General features: G+C 55.2%; 1 protein-coding gene across 1 annotated transcript; it reads left to right on the top strand.

The window, feature by feature from the left end:
• The first annotated feature begins 9,713 nt into the window (after positions 1–9,713).
• Positions 9,714–12,055, top strand: LOC126959221 (basic proline-rich protein-like). The gene is made up of 3 exons (XM_050798151.1): positions 9,714–9,760; positions 9,918–11,777; positions 11,947–12,055. Exons 1-3 carry the CDS (start codon positions 9,714–9,716, stop codon positions 12,053–12,055), a joined length of 2,016 nt encoding a protein of 671 aa, XP_050654108.1.
• Positions 12,056–19,192: the final 7,137 nt, after the last annotated feature.

The following is a 19,192-nucleotide window of genomic DNA, read 5'->3' as shown; positions in this document are numbered from 1 at the left end:
TATGTGTGGAGGCAGTTTTTCAAAGTCACACACACTTCAACACACCTTCCTTTCCATCTCAGGCCATTCTAGTGAGAATCTTTGACATAATAAGCCACTGTTACCCTGGGAATGTGTGGAGTACCCCAGAGTTTGAAAATTGTTAAGCTTTGGTTTCAAATCCCTTTGGAATAAGAAGTACTGGAGTCTGTTGGCAGACTTTTTACTCTATCTTGTTGTTATGTTTATTTCTCCATTAGAGCCCACCTTGATGGCTGTGGTTTAAGGTTAGCTTTGTTATATCTAGTAGTGCACTGTGCCCTCTCCCACACACAATGTTTAAATTACTATCACCTCTTCATTTTCCAAAAAAAACTTCGTATTCATGCTGTCAAGCCTCTCAAAAAGTCATCTGAGGGTTTTGAATCAAAGTATGTTACATTCATATGTTAATTTGGAAGAGTTTTTGTATTTACGATACTGAATCTTCCTAATCAAGAACTCAGTATTTGTTAAAATTTTAGTTCCCTCAGTTAAGTTCATAGCTTTCTCAGTAGGTCCTGCTTTGTTTCTAGTAAGTTTGTCTGTATGTCTATATTAACTTTTAATAGTATGATTTAAAAAGTCGTCTTTTACACTTTGTTTTCTACAAAGGAAATCTATTGATTTCTCTATAATTGTTTTTGAATCCAGTCAGAAGGTGTCCATTTGAAAATATTCAGATAGACCTACCTAGTTCATAGAACAGGTGAGTATCAAATGAGAATAAGCAAAAGCTCTTTTAAACTGCAAAGTAATATATGAATATGACTTACCCTTGTATTGTTGTTTTAAATTGGTGTCCAAGTCCTTACCCAATTGTATTTGCCACAGCTATGCCATGCCATGCTCTGGCAATAAATTAACCTTGTAAGAAACAAAAGTTCATTTCTTGCTCCTATAAGGCCCAGCAAGAGTGGGCAATAGTTATTCTCCACTTGGTGACTCAAGGATCCAAGATGAGTCCATTTTGCCTGAGGTCACTGCAACACAGAAAGAGAGGGATGGAGGACACACACTGCCTCCTACTGCTTGTCCTGGAAGTAAAACCCATCTTTGATGCTCACAGTCCATTGGTCAGAATTAGTCACATGACTTGGCCTCATAACTAGGGAGGCTGGGAAATTTGGAGTGCTCACAGAGAGGGTAGGTGAGTACTGCTTCCACCACACCAGCACGGTCATAAAGGCTGATGTGTGTGGTCTGGTGCTTTCACCGAAAAGTTTCAGCCACAGAAGATGGGCCTTGCAGCTGCTGACAATGTGTGGGAAAGTGTGCTGAACCCGGAGGAGCTCTTGGGTTCATTTCCTGGATTTCTCATTCACACCTTTTGTTCTTTCTGACTCTGGGCTTCTGTATGTAAACAGTCTCACTCACTCAATTCTTTGGCTTAGTCATCACTTCTAATTCCTCATGGGGCCCTGGGTGGCTTCTGAGAGAGCATCTTACCAGGCTTTCCTTGGGCCCAGTGGGGAGTCGGCTGGAAGAGAGCACCTCCAGCTCCTGGGGAGAGCAAAGGAACCCAGTGTCAGGACTCAGCTCTTTTGGCTGCAAGCAAGAGAAACCCATTCAAACTTGACTTCTGTCTTCTTTCACACCCCATATCCTATTGCCAGGAAACCCTGTTGATCTTTCTGGAACTACCCGCTTCTCATCAGGTTTGCCACCTTCACTTTGTCTAAGCACCATCAATTCACATCTGAATGATGCAAGCTCTCAAGCAGCCTCCCTATTTCTCCCCATATTCCAGTCTTGAGAAAACGGCCAGAGTGATGGTTTCATAGTGGAAATCAGACGGTGACATTCTTCTGCCCACACCCTCCAGTGGCTGCCCTGGCCTGAGCCCCGCCATACCTCCTCCACCTTTTTCTCCATGGCTCTGGCCTTCATTCAGTCTCTGTTCCAGCCCCAGTCTCGTTGCTGTTCCTCAAGCCTTCTGGGAGGGGCTGTGGGGAAAAGGTGATTTCTGCTGGCTAGTGTGTACAGGCCCAGGAACACCACAGCTTCCCATGGTCCCTACCTCAGGGCCTGTCCCCACCACAGGGGACATGCAGCAGGCTGGAAACACTCTCCTCCCTTTGTCTTCTTCTTGGGAAATATCAGTGCCCTTTTCCCTATGCATCAGCACCCATCCTCCTAGAACTTGGCAGGACACCTGGGGAAACTCGGAACAGACTGTAAACTCCACTGATACCTAAGAAGGGAGGGGACGAAGGGATGTTTTTCCTCCTATGACTGTTCGCAAGTAGATATCCCATTGCATGACTAGAGTAAGGCCTCAGCACATTTTGAAAACTATAAGAAGCATATGTCACTATAGATTCAACCGTATTCACTGATCGTGTAGTTGGCCCAGATGTTGTACCTGAGGTTCTTATGTTCCTGAATCCTCTGCATAGCTCTGTGAGCCGGGCCTGGTGGAAGTCTTTCTTGAACCTCAGAGGAGTTATGGAGCCTGCCATAGCCACTTGGCTGGCAGAAGGGGGGAAGCCGTGCTGTGAGCCGAGGTCTTTCACTTATTACTCCATGTGATGGACGCTGAGCTAGAGCTGGGGACGCCTACCCCTGAAGAAGACAAGATTCGTCAAGCCTAGAACCGACGAGAGCAGCAGCTCTAGTGTGGGGCCCCAGGATCACCTGCACAAAGATCACCTGGTATGTTTGTGAAAGTGTTCATTCCTGGGCCCCAAATTGGAATCTCGGGCGTGGAGCCAGGTGACCTGCTGTTTATCATGTTGGCAGGTGATTTTGTGCACACTGACGTTTGAGAACTTTTGGGACTCTTGTGGGAGAGACTGGCTGGTTGACAAAGGATCACAATAGGAAGTGACAAATCCAATGTGGATGAGGTTCCAACCTGCTCTGGGAGGAGACCTGAAGGAGTGGGGTGACTCAGGCTGATGTCACAGAAGTCAACGTTGGAATTGGGCCTCAGAGGATGAGTAAGGGTTCAGGGGCTAGAGGACTAGAATAAGAGTGTTCCAAAAAGGAGGGACATAGTGGTGAGAGGCACAATGGTAGGAAACGGCATGACCTGGTATGGGATAGAAAGTGGCTTGGTGTGGTTGAGGCGGGAGGTGAAGGGCATGGATGTTTAGGGGATGGTGCAAGCTGGCCAGGGGAAGTGAAGCCAAAGAGGCAGAGGCCAGACTATGCATGTCCAAACAGTGTACCATCGGCTGGTACAGGCTCTCAAGCTGTCCTGGGGCTCTTGAGGCAGAGAGGAAGTTGGATGGGATGGAAAGAACCCACCAGAGTGGAGCCAAGAGCAAAGGCCATCATCATGCTAAGGACAAGGCCATGTTCAGGCCTGACGGGAGGTTCTCTGCATGGAAAGATACGGCAGGGCTCAAGGGAAATAGGGAGACAGAAGCTAGGGGCCTCAGAGAGGACAGGCTATGAGGAGTCAACATCTCTGGCTGAGGCAACTGAAAGCTGTGATACTGTTACCCTGGCCAGAGACAGCACAGGGGAACTTGGGAGAGAGGTCAGCTAAAGATAATCAGAGAATCATACTTTGAGAGGGAGTCCTAGGAGGAAGCTGAGCATGTCAATGGGGAACAAAGAAGCAGCCAGGAGGCCTTTATTGAGCACCTGTTTGTGCCCAGGCTGCAGTTTGCCAGCTATGGGCACTCTTGAAATCTTGGGAGCCCAGCTGTGTGGGAGGGAAGAGGAGGACTCGTGGTTGTGATGAGCCAACCTCAAAGGATGGCCTCTGCAGGAATCCCTCTGCCATCTTTAATGGAGATAAAATGTCAATGTGAAGGGCCCTCCGTGCCTTCCAGGTGCCAAGGCTCACACAGACCATGGGTTCCCAGCGACCTGGAGCAGCTGTCGTGGGTGCACCCTTTGTACACCTCCGTGTTGGGAGAAGTTCGCTTCGCACTACTACTCTTCTGGAGTGGAGTCTGCGGACCTTGAAGTGGACAAGGCAGCCACAGAAAGGGAGTCGGGCCACAGAAATGTCTGCTCACTCCCATTTATCTTGCAAGTGCTGGGAAGGCTCTGGCCAGCCCTCAGTTCTTGGTGACAGAGTGAATAAGGAGGGGGAGGGCTGGCACCTTCCAGGTAGTGGATAAGTAAGGTGCCAGAGCCATGGCCCTGCCAAGGTGAGCGGCCACCCAGCTTCATCCCCAGAGCTTTTTGGTGACTGGGGCGGTCAGAGCTGAGCTGGCAAGAGGTCTAGGGAGCCCTGTGGAGGCCCCCACTCAATCTCCTTACCAGAGATGTAGTGGAGATCCCCGCCTTCTCTGGAGGTGGGTGAAGGTTCCTTCATTCAAAAGTAACCTTCCTAGGCCAGGCAGGGCCTGAAGGTCTCATAACGCTGGCCACTCCACCATATGCCTTCCACACTGGGTGCTTGCCCTATCCATATGCTACCAACCACAGAGAGACCCCCACTCATTCCTGGCCAGCTGACCCAGGGCTCTGTGGCCTCCTCTTTTGACCTGTGGACAGGATCTGCCCCTAAAACTGAAGTTGAAGTCATAATGCTCAGTACTTTAGAACTTGCCCTAATTGTTTGGAAATAGTCATTGAAGATGTAATTAGTTAAATTAGGAAAAGGCCATACTGGAATAGAGTAGTCCTCTAATCCAATATGACTGGTGAATTTATAAAGATGAGAAACTTGGATACAGATGCGCACACAGGAAGAATGGCATGTGAAGATGAAGGCAGGGGTCTACCAGACGAGGAACACCAAAGATAGCCAGCAACCCACCAGGAGAGAGACAGGCCTGGGACGGATTCTCCCTCATGGCCCCCAGAAGGAATCAGCCCTGTTGACACCCTGATCTCAGACTTCCAGCTTCCAGAACGGTAAGATGATAAATATCCATTGTTTAAGCCACCCGGTCTACGGTATTTGTTCTGGCAACCCCAGGAAACTAAAGCAAGTTCTATTATGCACGACACAAGCAGAATGTCTAAGAGCCCTGAACCTCCAGGAGGCAAGAAGGAAGGTTCTTGCTGATCTGCCAAGAAGGGTGAGGCTGCTGCCTTTTGTGGTAGGAGCATGCCAGGAGACCTGTTTGGAGGCTGCCACAAGAATGCAAGCAATAGAGAGGTTGGTGTTTGGATTGGCTGGTGGCAATGAGGATCAAGAGAAACAGGTGGACTGGGAAGAATGCTCAGTATTGCTAATCACCAGGAAACACAAACCAAAACCACAAAGCGATAGCATCTCACACCTGTCAAGATGGCTATTACCAAAGCCCGAAAGATATGTGTTGACAAAGGTGTGGAGAATTTAGAACCTTCACACACTGGGTAGGAGTGCAAAATGGTGCGGCCGCTCTGGAAAACAGTATGGAGATTCCTCAAAAAAGTAAAAATGGAGCTATTATGATCCAACAATCCCACTACTGGGTATTTGTTCTAAAGAACTGAAATCAGGATCTTGAAGAGACATCTGCACTCCTGTGCCAGTGCAGCATGAGTCACACTAGCAAAGATGTGGAAACAATCTAAGAGTCTTCAAAGAATGAATGGATAAAGAAAATATGGTATAGACACACGAGGGAATATTACTTAGCCTTGAAAAAGCTGAAAATACTGCTGTCTGCAATAACGTAAATGAACCTGGAAGACATTATGCTAAGAGAAATGAACAAGTCACAGAAGGACAAATATTTCATGATTTTACATCTGAGATATTGAAAATAGTGAAACTCATAGAAGCAGAGAGTAGAATGGTGATTTCCAGGGGCTGGAGCAGGGGGAAATGGGGATTTGCTAATCAATAACAAAGAGTTTCAGTAAACCAAGATGATTACTTTTTTTTTTTTTTTTTTAAGACAGGGTCTTGCTCTGTCACCCAGGCAGGAGTACAGTGGCATGATCCTGGCTCACTGCAAACTCCACCTCCTGGGCTCAAGTGATTCTCCTGCCTCAGCCTCCCAAGTAGCTGGGACTACAGGTGCACGTCATCATGCCTGACTAATTTTTGTATTTTTGGCAGAGATGGGGTTTCACCATGTTACCCAAGCTGGTCTCAAGCTCAAGCAATCTGGCCGCCTCAGCCTCCCAAACTGGATTACAGGCATGAGCCACCTTACCTGGCCTATACATGGTATTTTAAAAGTGCAGATCACACATTTATTATTCTTATTGCAATAAAATACATTTATAAGAGGAATTTATAAAATACATTTATGTAGAGGAACTAACTTTGGCCAAGCCATGTAGCTAAGCCAGATGGACGAGCCATCTAGGGAGATGTGAAAATACCAGAGGCAGATTAGGTTGGAGGGGGAAGATCAAGAGTTAAGATTTGGGCTACACTGAGTTTGAGGTGCCAGTGAGATATTAAAGGACATTAGTCCATTGGGCAGTTAGTGAGATCAGACTGGAAGGTCCAAGGAGAAGTCTGGGGCAGACACATCATGAGAGGTCATCAGAGGATGGGGATAGTCACAGCCATGGAGAAGCTGGGAAGGGTCAGAAAACTGCTGCTGGACAGAGCCCAGAGCAAGGGATGAGGAGAACTAGGGCCAAGCCTGAAGGGACACCCGCATTGGCCAGAAGGGTAGAGAGGCCCAGGCCAGTAAAGGTGACCAGGACAGAGTAGTAGCCAGAGGGGTGGGAGGAAAACCAGGCAAGGGCTGGACTGGAGAGTGTCTCAGCGAGACCAGTGGGTGGACTGTGTAGGATTCTGCTGAGAGGTTGAGTTGGCTGAAAGAAGAAATATGCCAGGGGGAGTTAGTGGTTCCAGTCACTGGTGAAATGAGTAAGAGCAACATTGATGGAGGGGAGGAGGCAGGGTCTGGGGCAGTGAGCTGAGGTGTTGGAGGGAGAAGAGGGCCTGAGATGCAGAGGGTGGGCATGTCACTCCAGTAGACCACTGGTTTTGCTTCAACTTTTCTTGCCCAGATCAGTAAACGTTCAACAGTTACTCCACAAATGCGAAAGGGACACACACCATTTCTTGATTGCTGTGTTGGCCCAGGATCACTACTGTTACCTGCTTTAGGGCGCTTCCAGACCAGTGGGGGCAATCAGAAATGGAGACAGATGATTATAGTATTGGAGAAGGAATGAGGAAGGAGTAGAGAGGGGCTGACCACATTCACCTTGGAAGGTGTGTAAGGAACCCTTATTCTTATCAGCAGAATAAGGGTTTTTAGGCAGAGAAGGGGAAGCAAGAGCCAAAGAGGTGGCTTAGTATCCACTTTTCCCTAAGGAGTCCCAGCAAGTTATGGGAAACTCTATTCTTCCTCTAGATGTGGCTCAATACCCATTTATATTAAAGGCTGTGACAAAGCTTGCAATAAACACAAGCATTTAAGTTTTTAACTCAGCTTTTCCCAAATTTGATCAAGACTCTTTCTTTTAGGGCACATTTGGGGAAGTCTGGGGGCATGTGGTAAGAAGTCATTGCAGGCTTTAAGCCCTCTAGAAAGGTCACTGTAACAGCTGTGTCTAGGCCAGATGGGAGGAGAGGGAGATGAAGAGTGAAGAGCTGGATATGGCAAGATTGACACAGGGGCAGACTCCAGAGAAAGGAGAAAGAATCACTAGAACTAGGTGACTTGACCCAGTAGGAGTGTGTGCGTGTGTGTATGTATGCACACATGCACATTTGTGCATGTGTGTGTGGTGTTGGAGATGGAGGTGGACATGTTGGTGAAGACTGTGGAGATGATGGAGGTGAAGGTGGTGGTGGAGGTGGAGGTGGTATTGGTGGTGGTGGTGGTAGTGATGGAAGCTAGAGGTGACAGTGATGGCGATGGTGGTGAAAGTGAAGCTAGAGGTGAAGATGAGGCAGTGGAGTTGATGATGGTGTTTATGTTGGTAGTGGTACAGGTGGAGGTAAAAGTAGTGTAGGTGGAGATGGTGGTGGTAGAAATGGAGGTGAAGGTGGAGGTGGGTTGGCACTCCTTCCTGCAAGAGCATGACCCAACTACACCATGGGTCTTATACTTAGGAATTTTCTGGTGACAGTGGTGGAAGTTGTGATGGGGGTGGTGGAGGTGGAAGTGGAAGTGTAGGTCATGGTGGTGGTGGAAGTGGAGGTGGACGTGATGTTGATAGTGTTTATATTGGTGGTGGTGGTGGCAGAGGTAAAGGAGATAAAAGTGGTGATGGTGGAGGTGAAGGTGGTGGGTGTGGGTGTGGGGGTGGAAGTGGAGGTGAAGGTGGAGGTTGAGGTCATGGAGGTGGTGGAAGAGGTGATGGTAGAGTGGTGGTAGGGGAGGTGGTGATGATGAGTGTGGGACATAGTAGAAATTTCTGATTCGTGTCTGCATGGATCATCATGATAGAGAATGTAGAATGATGGTAGGTTTGAGACCAGGATGGATGTTAAAAAATAGCTCATTTGGACATGCTAAGTTTGATCACAGAACAGACACAGGATGTCCTGAAGAACTATCATGTAGGAGCTGAGGCTCAGGGAACAGCTCTAGGCTGAAGATACAGACTTGGGAGTCAACAGCCACAGAAATTGGTGGAACCCCAGGAAAAGTGAGCAGAAGGAAGACAGGTTGATGTTGGGCCCAGGTTATGGTGTGCTCTTTAAGCTCTAGTAAGAAGGGGCAGTTGTGCCTCTGAAGTGTTGAATCTATCAGAAAATTCCTTAAGTATAATATCCAGTGGTGTAGTTGGTCATGCTCTTGCAGGAAGGAGTGCCAACCCAGCTCCATCTGAACCAGGATGGGCCTGTCCACTGCTATTCCTCGCCATCGTCATCACCACCTCCTCCACAACCACCATCTCCACAAGCTCTACCATCTCCACCATTGCCACCACCTCCACCTCCACCCTCACCTGCCCTGTTGTCATGGACCTAAGGGAGTAGGTGCATGCTTTCTGCCCAGTTGCTCATAAGCAGCCACTTGGTGGAGAAAGATGTGTGTGCCATTTGGGAGTGGAAGAACCTGCATCTTGGAGCCCTTGACTGATCTTGGGTTGACAGTTAAGAGGGCTGGGCTTGTCTCTACAGATGGCTGTGTTGTTTCCATGCTAACTGGCCCTGGGTTCAGATTACACAGTTTCCCTTCCTCAAAGCCCTTTAGTGTGCACTGCCCTCAGCACAGTGTTAGTGGCTCTGGCACCTTGGGGTTGTTAGATAAATGTTCCAGCAACTCGAATGGAGCCAAAGACCACAAGCTGCAGCAGGATGCCTGGCACCTATATGGCCTCTTCGAACTTTGATAAATTAAGTGCCCATGGCTCACCATCAGGAGGGAAGGTTGGGGGCGTTGGGGGCAGGGTTCTGTGCATCTGGGTTTGCATGTGGCTTGTGAGCGACTTGTGATATGCTTGGAGAGATCACAGGAAAGAAGCCAGCAAGCACACAGACATTACAGCCATTGTGTCGAGGCTTACTTATGGAAGGCAGAGTCTGTTTTAAGCTAAAGCAGTTGTGCTTGGCTCTAACTTGTGTGTATAATGTCCAGGCTTCAGAAGAGCCAAACATCTTGAAAATCCCTAGTAGGAAGGTAGAGCTGAGGCATGGGTTGGGACTTACGTCATCTTATGGTAACAGGGAAAAGGCAAGAGCTCTGAGTGGTGCCTATGGGGTGGGGGAAGCTGCTGTGTCCAGGTCACTGGCAGCTCCTTCTTGATCTCCACTAGAGAAAAGACCTTCCCCAGACACCCCATCCAGGACCCCCCGTTCCAGATGAGTAGATACCCAGGCTGACTTGGACCCCTTCCCTGATGCTCTTCCAGGCTCTGAGTCAGTCGCCCCAATGTCCAGCTCACAGGCAGCTCTCGAGAATGTGACAAAGCCCTGCAGGTCGGGCCCCCCCCCCCCCCCCCCCCCCCCCCCCCCCCCCCCCCCCCCCCCCCCCCCCCCCCCCCCCCCCCCCCCCCCCCCCCCCCCCCCCCCCCCCCCCCCCCCCCCCCCCCCCCCCCCCCCCCCCCCCCCCCCCCCCCCCCCCCCCCCCCCCCCCCCCCCCCCCCCCCCCCCCCCCCCCCCCCCCCCCCCCCCCCCCCCCCCCCCCCCCCCCCCCCCCCCCCCCCCCCCCCCCCCCCCCCCCCCCCCCCCCCCCCCCCCCCCCCCCCCCCCCCCCCCCCCTCCCTCCCCCCCCCCCCCCCCCCCCCCCCCCCCCCCCCCCCCCCCCCCCCCCCCCCCCCCCCCCCCCCCCCCCCCCCCTTCCCCGTCCCGTCCCCCCCCCCCCCCCCCCCCCCCCCCCCCCCCCCCCCCCCCCCCCCCCCCCCCCCCCCCCCCCCCCCCCCCCCCCCCCCCCCCCCCCCCCCCCCCCCCCCCCCCCCCCCCCCCCCCCCCCCCCCCCCCCCCCCCCCCCCCCCCCCCCCCCCCCCCCCCCCCCCCCCCCCCCCCCCCCCCCCCCCCCCCCCCCCCCCCCCCCCCCCCCCCCCCCCCCCCCCCCCCCCCCCCCCCCCCCCCCCCCCCCCCCCCCCCCCCCCCCCCCCCCCCCCCCCCCCCCCCCCCCCCCCCCCCCCCCCCCCCCCCCCCCCCCCCCCCCCCCCCCCCCCCCCCCCCCCCCCCCCCCCCCCCCCCCCCCCCCCCCCCCCCCCCCCCCCCCCCCCCCCCCCCCCCCCCCCCCCCCCCCCCCCCCCCCCCCCCCCCCCCCCCCCCCCCCCCCCCCCCCCCCCCCCCCCCCCCCCCCCCCCCCCCCCCCCCCCCCCCCCCCCCCCCCCCCCCCCCCCCCCCCCCCCCCCCCCCCCCCCCCCCCCCCCCCCCCCCCCCCCCCCCCCCCCCCCCCCCCCCCCCCCCCCCCCCCCCCCCCCCCCCCCCCCCCCCCCCCCCCCCCCCCCCCCCCCCCCCCCCCCCCCCCCCCTCCCTCCCCCCCCCCCCCCCCCCCCCCCCCCCCCCCCCCTCCCTCCCTCCCCCCCCCCCCCCCCCCCCCCCCCCCCCCCCCCCCCCCCCCCCCCCCCCCCCCCCCCCCCCCCCCCCCCCCCCCCCCCCCCCCCCCCCCCCCCCCCCCCCCCCCCCCCCCCCCCCCCCCCCCCCCCCCCCCCCCCCCCCCCCCCCCCCCCCCCCCCCCCCCCCCCCCCCCCCCCCCCCCCCCCCCCCCCCCCCCCCCCCCCCCCCCCCCCCCCCCCCCCCCCCCCCCCCCCCCCCCCCCCCCCCCCCCCCCCCCCCCCCCCCCCCCCCCCCCCCCCCCCCCCCCCCCCCCCCCCCCCCCCCCCCCCCCCCCCCCCCCCCCCCCCCCCCCCCCCCCCCCCCCCCCCCCCCCCCCCCCCCCCCCCCCCCCTCCCTCCCTGATGCCACTAGGGACCCCCCCCCCCCCCCCCCCCCCCCCCCCCCCCCCCCCCCCCCCCCCCCCCCCCCCCCCCCCCCCCCCCCCCCCCCCCCCCCCCCCCCCCCCCCCCCCCCCCCCCCCCCCCCCCCCCCCCCCCCCCCCCCCCCCCCCCCCCCCCCCCCCCCCCCCCCCCCCCCCCCCCCCCCCCCCCCCCCCTCGCCTCCCTGACCCCCCCCCCCCCCCCCCCCCCCCCCCCCCCCCCCCCCCCCCCCCCCCCCCCCCCCCCCCCCCCCCCCCCCCCCCCCCCCCCCCCCCCCCCCCCCCCCCCCCCCCCCCCCCCCCCCCCCCCCCCCCCCCCCCCCCCCCCCCCCCCCCCCCCCCCCCCCCCCCCCCCCCCCCCCCCCCCCCCCCCCCCCCCCCCCCCCCCCCCCCCCCCCCCCCCCCCCCCCCCCCCCCCCCCCCCCCCCCCCCCCCCCCCCCCCCCCCCCCCCCCCCCCCCCCCCCCCCCCCCCCCCCCCCCCCCCCCCCCCCCCCCATGCATCCTCCACCATCAGCTTTCACAATGGAGCTGCTGATTTGTCAAAGGGAAGGAGAGATGGTTGTTTGGTATTTATGTAGAAAACAAAAAACAGGCTAACCAAACCCTCTAGTTTGCATGAGTGTCCTCCTGGCCTTGCTGGTGCCGATGGGGTTTGGCCTACTGAGGTTCTGTGCCTGCAGTGCTCAAAGGAGCAGGCGAAACTTTGCCAGACTGCATCCCCACCACATCCCATAGGCCACAGCCAGACCAGAGGATGCTCTCTCCAGGCTCTGACGTCAGTCGCCCCCAATGTCCAGCTCCCAGGCAGCTCGAGAATGTGCACAAGCCTGCAGGTCGGGCCTGAAGCCCAGGGAAGTGGGTGGGGTCCCAACTAGGCCACATTCTGGTCTCCCCTGAGGCCACTGGTGCCCACCCGGCCAGGCCCAGCCTTACTCCATCTGAGAGCTGTGTGGGAGGAGCTGGAGTGGGCATGGTGTGTGGGCCAGGGAATTTCTGGAATGGTCTCCAGAACTCCTGCATGGACAAAGACCTGACCCTCACTGGCAAATGGAAGCAAAATGACCTTGTAGCAGAGAACAGGCCTCTGCTGCGTTCCTATTGGTAGCCTCTTCCAGCTGTGCCATTTATTTATTTATTTATTTATTTATTGAGACAGAGTCTCGCTCTGTCGCCAGGCTGGAGTGCATGGCGCAACCTTGGGTCACTGCAACCTCTGCTTTCCGAGTTCAAGTGATTCTCCTGCCTCAGCCTCCCAAGTAGCTGAGACTACAGGTGCATGCCACCACGCCCAGCTCATTTTTGTATTTTTGGTAGAGACGGGGTTTCACCATGTTGGCCAGGATGATCTTGATTTCCTGACCTCGTGATCCACCCGCCTCAGGCTCCCAAAGTGTTGGGATTACAGGCATAAGCCACCGCGCCCAGTCTATTTAATTTTTTAAAAGGGAAATGAAGATGAAATGGTTTTAACAGACCTGCTTCTATTTAAATGGATTACCGACTACCTCTCTCCCTGGGCAGCATTTTCCGCAGCCAGCCTCATATATGAATCTCAGTGGAGTATTTGGTTGACCACATTATACTAGGAATCGCTGGATGCTAGAGTTTATGGCGTGATCATTTTGGGGTACCTGGGTCCTGCCTGTCCCCCATGGCTGGCCAGCAAGCCTCATGGCCTGGTTGAAGGAGCAGAAACCTCACTGTCAGACAGACCTGGGTTCCTGTACTGACTCAGCTGTGGAGCCTGGGCAGGGAGCCTCAGCTGGTCTGTTTATCCATCTCTAAGTCAGGGATAAGCATGCTTATCTGGGAGGTTGGTGCGCTCATAAATTAAATGCCATTGTATAGGTATAGCTCCAGCAGGCCCCAGGCAGCTCATGCACTTTATAACGCTGGCCTTGGCACAGAAGGGACTCAGAGCTGCCTGATGCCTGAAATTCCCTCAGAAGGGTTATTCTGGTTTCATAACTGCCTATCAGGAAGCTGCTCCTACAATGGTGTTTTATCATTCTTCCTCCCATCCCGCCAGCCAGGCCTATTCATAACCCCAGAGAATTCCTCTGCAGTGACTCACCCACCATGCTCCTCTCCCTAGGAGACCTCATCCTCACGCTACCTGCCTCGCCTGCTGATATCTTGGCCTGGGCTCACCTGGTGGCCTGGCTCTCACCTTGGCCGGCCCTGCCCAGGTGCCTGCTGGTGCTGCCAGCCCAGGCACGATAGGACTCTGCCAGCTGGAGAGGCAGACAGAAGCCAAAGAGAGCTAGGAAAATCCGAGTCCCAACATAAGGCCCAGGTCAGCAACTATCTATCTAGATGGACACATCAGCCCAAACCACAGTGGACAGCTCAGGGAAGGGCTGGAATGAACTTGAAATGAAATGACATCTAAGGCACTTTCCTGGCCGGCAGATCCACTGGGATGTTCCGTCAGCCAACAGGGCACCAGGCAGTGGTCAGGGAATGGGATTTGAGGTCAGGTCTACCCAGGCCTCCTGGGAGCACGCGCAGGTGACTCTGAGGTCCCAATGGCCCTATCCCTCCAACAATCTGTGAGGTCCCTAGTAGGCTGTACAAAGAAAGGCCCTCCCCTCTCTTCAGAGGGCAGGGCTGGGTGCTGAGACAGCTACAGAGAGAAAGGCTCTGTGGAGGTCTTGCAGGCAACCCATTCCCCTAGCTAAGCACCACTTGGCCAGGCTGTGTGGCACTCATTTCAGGTGGGAGATTGTGTCTGGTGTCCCCTGCCTCCCTTTGAACCATCCCTTCCAGCCTTGAGGCTTCAGCCCAGAGACCCTCAATGGTTTTCCTCCTTCCTCCCACAAAATGCTCTGAAATAGGCAGCAAGAAAAGCTCCTGGCTGGTAGGAAGGAGGTGGTAGGCATGCGGAGGAATCAGCATTTTAAGCCTTGTCTTTTCTGTACAAAACTTAGCTTCCCTTCCTGCACAAGACGTAGGGCCTGTCCCAGGGAGAGGGTTCCCTGGCATCTTCCCCCAGGGTCAGAGGCTGGGGAGTGTCCTCTGGTCCCATCTTGGTACTCCTCAGTGTCGGCGGCTGACCAGCCATGCTCCCGCGGACACGGCCATTCAGCTTCTTCCTCCTCTCTGTCTTCCTGCTTCTTTAAAGAATCATGTTTAAACATTCAGTTGAATTTAAATTGATATTATCTCAAGAACTTCAGATACCCCTTGAGAGGACTTGAGGGGTGTTGCAAAAATGAAATCTCGGAGCTGCCACGCTGGGAACCACAGGAGCAGCCCCTGGAAACAGACCCCTCCCGGCAGGCCCTCACCATGGGGATGCTGCGGGCGGCAGGGTCTGCCTTCCTTGCATTCTTTGTCTTATCAGAAACACGTGGAAGAAAGGACGCTAATATTTGCCAGGCACCTACTCGACATGTTTAAGTGATTGGCCCATTTACATCTTTCAGTGTCCCTCCCAGCAGGTATAATAACCATGGCCAACAACAACTGACAAGAATGAAGTGCTTGCTGTGAGCAAAGCCCTGTTTTAAGCCCTGCATGAAATCAGTTGCTCGCTCCTCTGAACAACCCCGTGGCAGGTTCTTCAGTGCTCTTCACTTTACAGGAACATTAGGTGACACAGTGTGACACAGGGGAGGCGGCAGTGCTGGAATTCGGCCCCAGGCCATCTGGCTCCATCTAACCTCTCAACCCCTTCGTAGCTTCCTCGCCAAGTGGCTGAGTCAGGATTTGAGCCTAGATCTTTCTGAGGTTTTCAATTCTGTCATGCTGCCTCTCAGGAACAAGGAACATTATCTTTCTATTGTCCTCCCAGACTCTGCTGGAGAAGTGACAGGTCCCAGCTCAGAACATCAGGTTCTGGGGGTGAAAATGAATGACAGGTGGAAAGGGGCCAGAGGAGGGGCAAGACTTAGTGGGGAAGGGGCTCCTATTCTTATGCCACCCCTTGGCCCAGGGCAAGACCTCTAGCTTTTACTGTGCTTGTTAACTCAGAGGCTCCTGGAAGGATCAGTTGCCCTGATGCTGAGAAATGGGCTGGGCACGGCAGAGGCAGGTCCCCAAACAGCTTCGCATACCACAGGCATGGGCGAGAGGCCACTGGGCTTCTCTATGAAGCTGCAGCCAAGCAGGTGGCTCTGTGTCCCCTCTTCTTCCCTATCACCCCTCCCTTGACTGTCAGTGTGAGCGCTTGTTGAGGCGCCTGTCTCCCAACCAGCCCAGGAGACAAAAGGCCCGGTTCAATCTCACATGCTGGCACAGAGCCCAGCAATCAGTAAATGTTTGTTGAAAGAATTAATGAAACTTGAGTGTTTACCAGACAGAGGCCATTGACCTCTGGTTGGAGGCCCATCAATCTGACCTGCTGTCTTCGAGTGGAGACCTGGTTAATCCTTCTCAGGAGACCCAGTGGCCCTTGGCACTGAATCCCTGGCTTCTTAACTGTCAATGACAGGGCTGGCCTGGCCTGTGGCCACTGGCCCTGGGAGCAGGAGGCCAAGCAGCCAGGGCTGCTTTCCCATCGCTGTCTCAGCTGCTCCCGCTGGCTTTCTGGTCAGGCTGGTGTCTCCTTGGTTGGCTCCCTGCTTCCCAGCTCATGCCTCCAGCCTTCTGGACTCTAGGATCAGATGTGGCTGTCCACCTCGGATAGGGTTGACTGGAGGTAAAGAGGTGCCATGCACTCCAGGAGAAGAGCTGGCTGGATCTGATACTCAAAGAATGGGCCACAGGTCCCTGCCTGTCCACTGTTTGTTACTGGGCTGGGAAGCTGCAAGAACCAATGCTGAGAGCGAGAGTCTAGAAACATTTGAGTGTTTTGACACTGACACAGTGCCCAACAGGGATCCATAAACTTGACTTCCTGAGCCCCTTCGGGCAGAGATCAGTTCAGTAAGGACCTTCACCTCTCAGATGGCAGGGTAGGCACTGGATTAGAAGAGAAGGCCTCAGAATTGCATTTTCCCTGAAGGTCTCTTCTGCCCCTTCGTCACTGAAATCCCATGAAATCTGAGTGCATATTGAGGCAGTTCCAGGTTCTTATTTCAGCTCCATCACCTGCCAGCCACGTGACTTTGAGTGAGTTCCTGAGTGCTTTGGTTTCCCAACTGCTGGCTATTGTGAGTTAATTGAATTAATATAGAACCAGGCCTGGACAATAGTAAGCTCTGTACCAGTGTCTGTTCTTGTCATTCAGGAGCATGTCCAGCTCTGTCCCAGGCACTCAGAGGCACAAACTGCACTTGAGATGCAGGCCTTCACGTTGCCCTTTGGGAAGCAGGACATGTATGCATTGGGACAGCGCTGTGGGGCAGGACCCAGCAGAGGAGGTGCTGCAGAAGGATGCATGTTTCGTGAGCCAGCATCATTCTCCGTGACTCCTAAGAGGGGCCGAGGAGAGGGAATGGGGGTTGGAGATGGATCAAGTTGGGAGTGTGCAGCACAGTACTGAAACTGGAGTGAATATGGTTTTTGAAGGGGACTAGAGGGAACTGGAAAAGCATCAGATAGGGCCCAACTATGGAATTACAAATGCCAGGATTTGAGATCCCATAAGCAGTGGGGTCAGGTGGAGGGCATATATGGTTTCAGTGATGTGAGCACAATGGTGATTAGGCAAATCATAAGCAGGTGGATTAGTGCCTAGCACATAGTATGTGAATGAGCAAGTGAATGATTGAATGAATGAACTGATGCATTCATCAGAGCTCTTTGGGTTGTGAGTAAAATAATCCCTACTCAAACTGGTTTAAGCAAAAATAAAGGTGGGGGGATTTATTGGCCCCCATAACTGAAAGGTGCAGAAATAAGTGGATTTAGTGGCTCAAATAAAGTCATCAAGACCCCCTCCCTCCCAGCTGCAGAGTGTTACATTTCCAGTAACTCCCAAGTCCTAAAATTTGATCTTTTTGGCCTGGCTTGGGTCATGTTCCCAAGAAAATAGAACAGATTGTTTGGTTATACTTGAGTCGCCTTCCTTCTGTCGAGTAGCTGGGGATAGGGTCACCTTGGGCTAAGATAGGTAGAGAGTGGAGGAAGGTGAGTTGTCCATGGGAAAACCAGGAGCTATTGACAGGGGAGGAGGTGTTCTGGGCAAGCACGGATGCCAGCTCTGCTTTGCAGTGGGTGCGCAGCTGGAGGCCACAAGGCCAGAGAGGTGCTAAAGGCTTGGATGAGCGTGGAGCTGGGGATGACACCTTGCTGAACTACAAGGACTTTCCTGTCAAGTTCTCTTGTAAAAGGCCAAAAAGCTTGAGATCAGACTGACCCAGGTTTTAGGGGTGGACCCTCAGGGGTATCTTCTTGGTGGCAGACCTGAGAGAGGGACTGGAGAAGGCTCAAGAGTAAATGTGTGTACTTGTTTCATTGAGCTTTCCCCAGAGGGAAGAGGGAATGGACTAACAGCTCCATTTTGGTCCTGTTCCACGAGAGACGCATCCTAGACCATCAATTGAGAGTGCCAAGGGGCAGCTAGAATAAGCGTACGGGGGTCAGGGCAAGGTCTGGAGACATCCTGTTGGCATTCTCAGAGTACAGAAGGTATGTAAAAACCATGAGGCTGAATGCGATCCTCTGAAAAGAGAGATGAGGAGGAGAAGAGACCCAGGGCCAAGGCTGCACGCTGCAGTGTTGAATGTTGGTCAGACGGGGCGAGGCATGGGTGGAAAGTGCAGTTGGAGGAAGCTGAGTGGGTGAGAGGCCTACACAGTCGGCAGGGAGGGGAAAGTATTAAAAAAAGAGGAGTGGACGACTGTGACCAACGCCGACAGGGAGAAAAAAGTGTCTACTGGATTTGTGAACAAGGAAACATTGGTGGCCCTAATAAGGGAGCTTCCATGGAGCTAGGGGACAAGTCACGCTGGAGAGAGTTGAAGAGTATGGATTGTGGAGGTGGGGAAATGGACACAGCAAGTGTTGACCGCCATTTGGAGACCCTCCGTTGTGAAGGAGGGCAGAGAGTGAGACAGAAGAAATGGGGCAGGGGGTGTGGTTTCTTCAGGTAGAAGGTGCTGGAATCTGCATGTCCAAGGATGATTCAGTGTACAGGCTGAAGGCTATGGTGAGAGAGGGGAAGGGCCAGAGGAGCAGGTACAGGATGCCACGAGGTGAGGGTTGGAGTGGGAGAGAAGGTCACAGTTCCCAGGACTCAGACGTGCTTCCATGGGATGCAGGAAGTGAAGGGAGGTCCCTTCACTTCTAGTGTTTCACGAAGGAACTAGGAGGTGAGGGCAGCTCTGGGGGTGGACCAGGGGAGGAGACAGCATGAGATGGCCTCAGAGAGCAGAAAAATCAACTCCAAGGAAGGGATTCAGGACACTGAGCAATGCTGAGAGCACTTGAGTCATGTTCTAATGGATGGAGGCATAACCAGTCGTCCTGGTTGGGAGATTTTCTCTGGCAACAACAGCTATGTGGAGAAGGCAAATGGCTGGGTCTGTTCAAGACTGGGGTTCAGTCATGGGGGTATAGTACTCACAGTGCCAGGGTGGGCAGGGAGGTAAGGGTTACGATGATGGAGGAGGGTGTGAAGAAAGGGGAGGGAGAAGGTGCTGAGGCTGGGGATGGTAGGACTGGGGAGACAGTGGAGTGTAGCCATGGGGACATTGAGTGGGTGAGCTGGAAGGAACCTGTGTGGCAGCCACAGAAGGGATGCTGGAGATGGAGACCTTGGACGCGGGGCAGCTACTGGCAACAGCAGGGTGAGACCATGGCAGTGTCAGGGGTGAGGAGGAAGAGGACAACTCAAGCACTGAGGAGGTCAGGACCTGGCTGGCCATTGAGAGAGACAGTCTGCCATGTGGTGACAAGAGACAAAGCCAGTGAGCAGCTCAAGTCTGCCCCGAAATGAGGGTTGATGGACCACAGCAGCAGGGAGAGGAAGCCAGTGGGCAGGAGGAAGAGAGAGGCGTAGAAGCAGCCATGGGACACTCCCACCTTCCAACCCACCCCCAACTTTCTTACACCAGCAACCCTTCCCCTCCCTGAGAGGCTGCAGGGGAAGTGG

This window comes from Macaca thibetana, chromosome 7, assembly GCF_024542745.1.
Source record: "Macaca thibetana thibetana isolate TM-01 chromosome 7, ASM2454274v1, whole genome shotgun sequence".
Classification (NCBI taxonomy): Eukaryota; Metazoa; Chordata; class Mammalia; order Primates; family Cercopithecidae; genus Macaca; species Macaca thibetana.
This window is presented reverse-complemented; position numbering and strand designations above follow the sequence as displayed.

Coding starts and splice junctions, on each gene's coding strand:
- LOC126959221 (XM_050798151.1), top strand. CDS start 9,714: ATGTCCAGCTCACAGGCAGCTCTCGAGAATGTGACAAAGCCCTGCAG. Junction 9,761..9,917: donor AATGTGACAAAGCCCTGCAG/GTCGGGCCCCCC, acceptor CCCCCCCCCCCC/CCCCCCCCCCCCCCCCCCCC. Junction 11,778..11,946: donor GAAGGAGAGATGGTTGTTTG/GTATTTATGTAG, acceptor CACATCCCATAG/GCCACAGCCAGACCAGAGGA.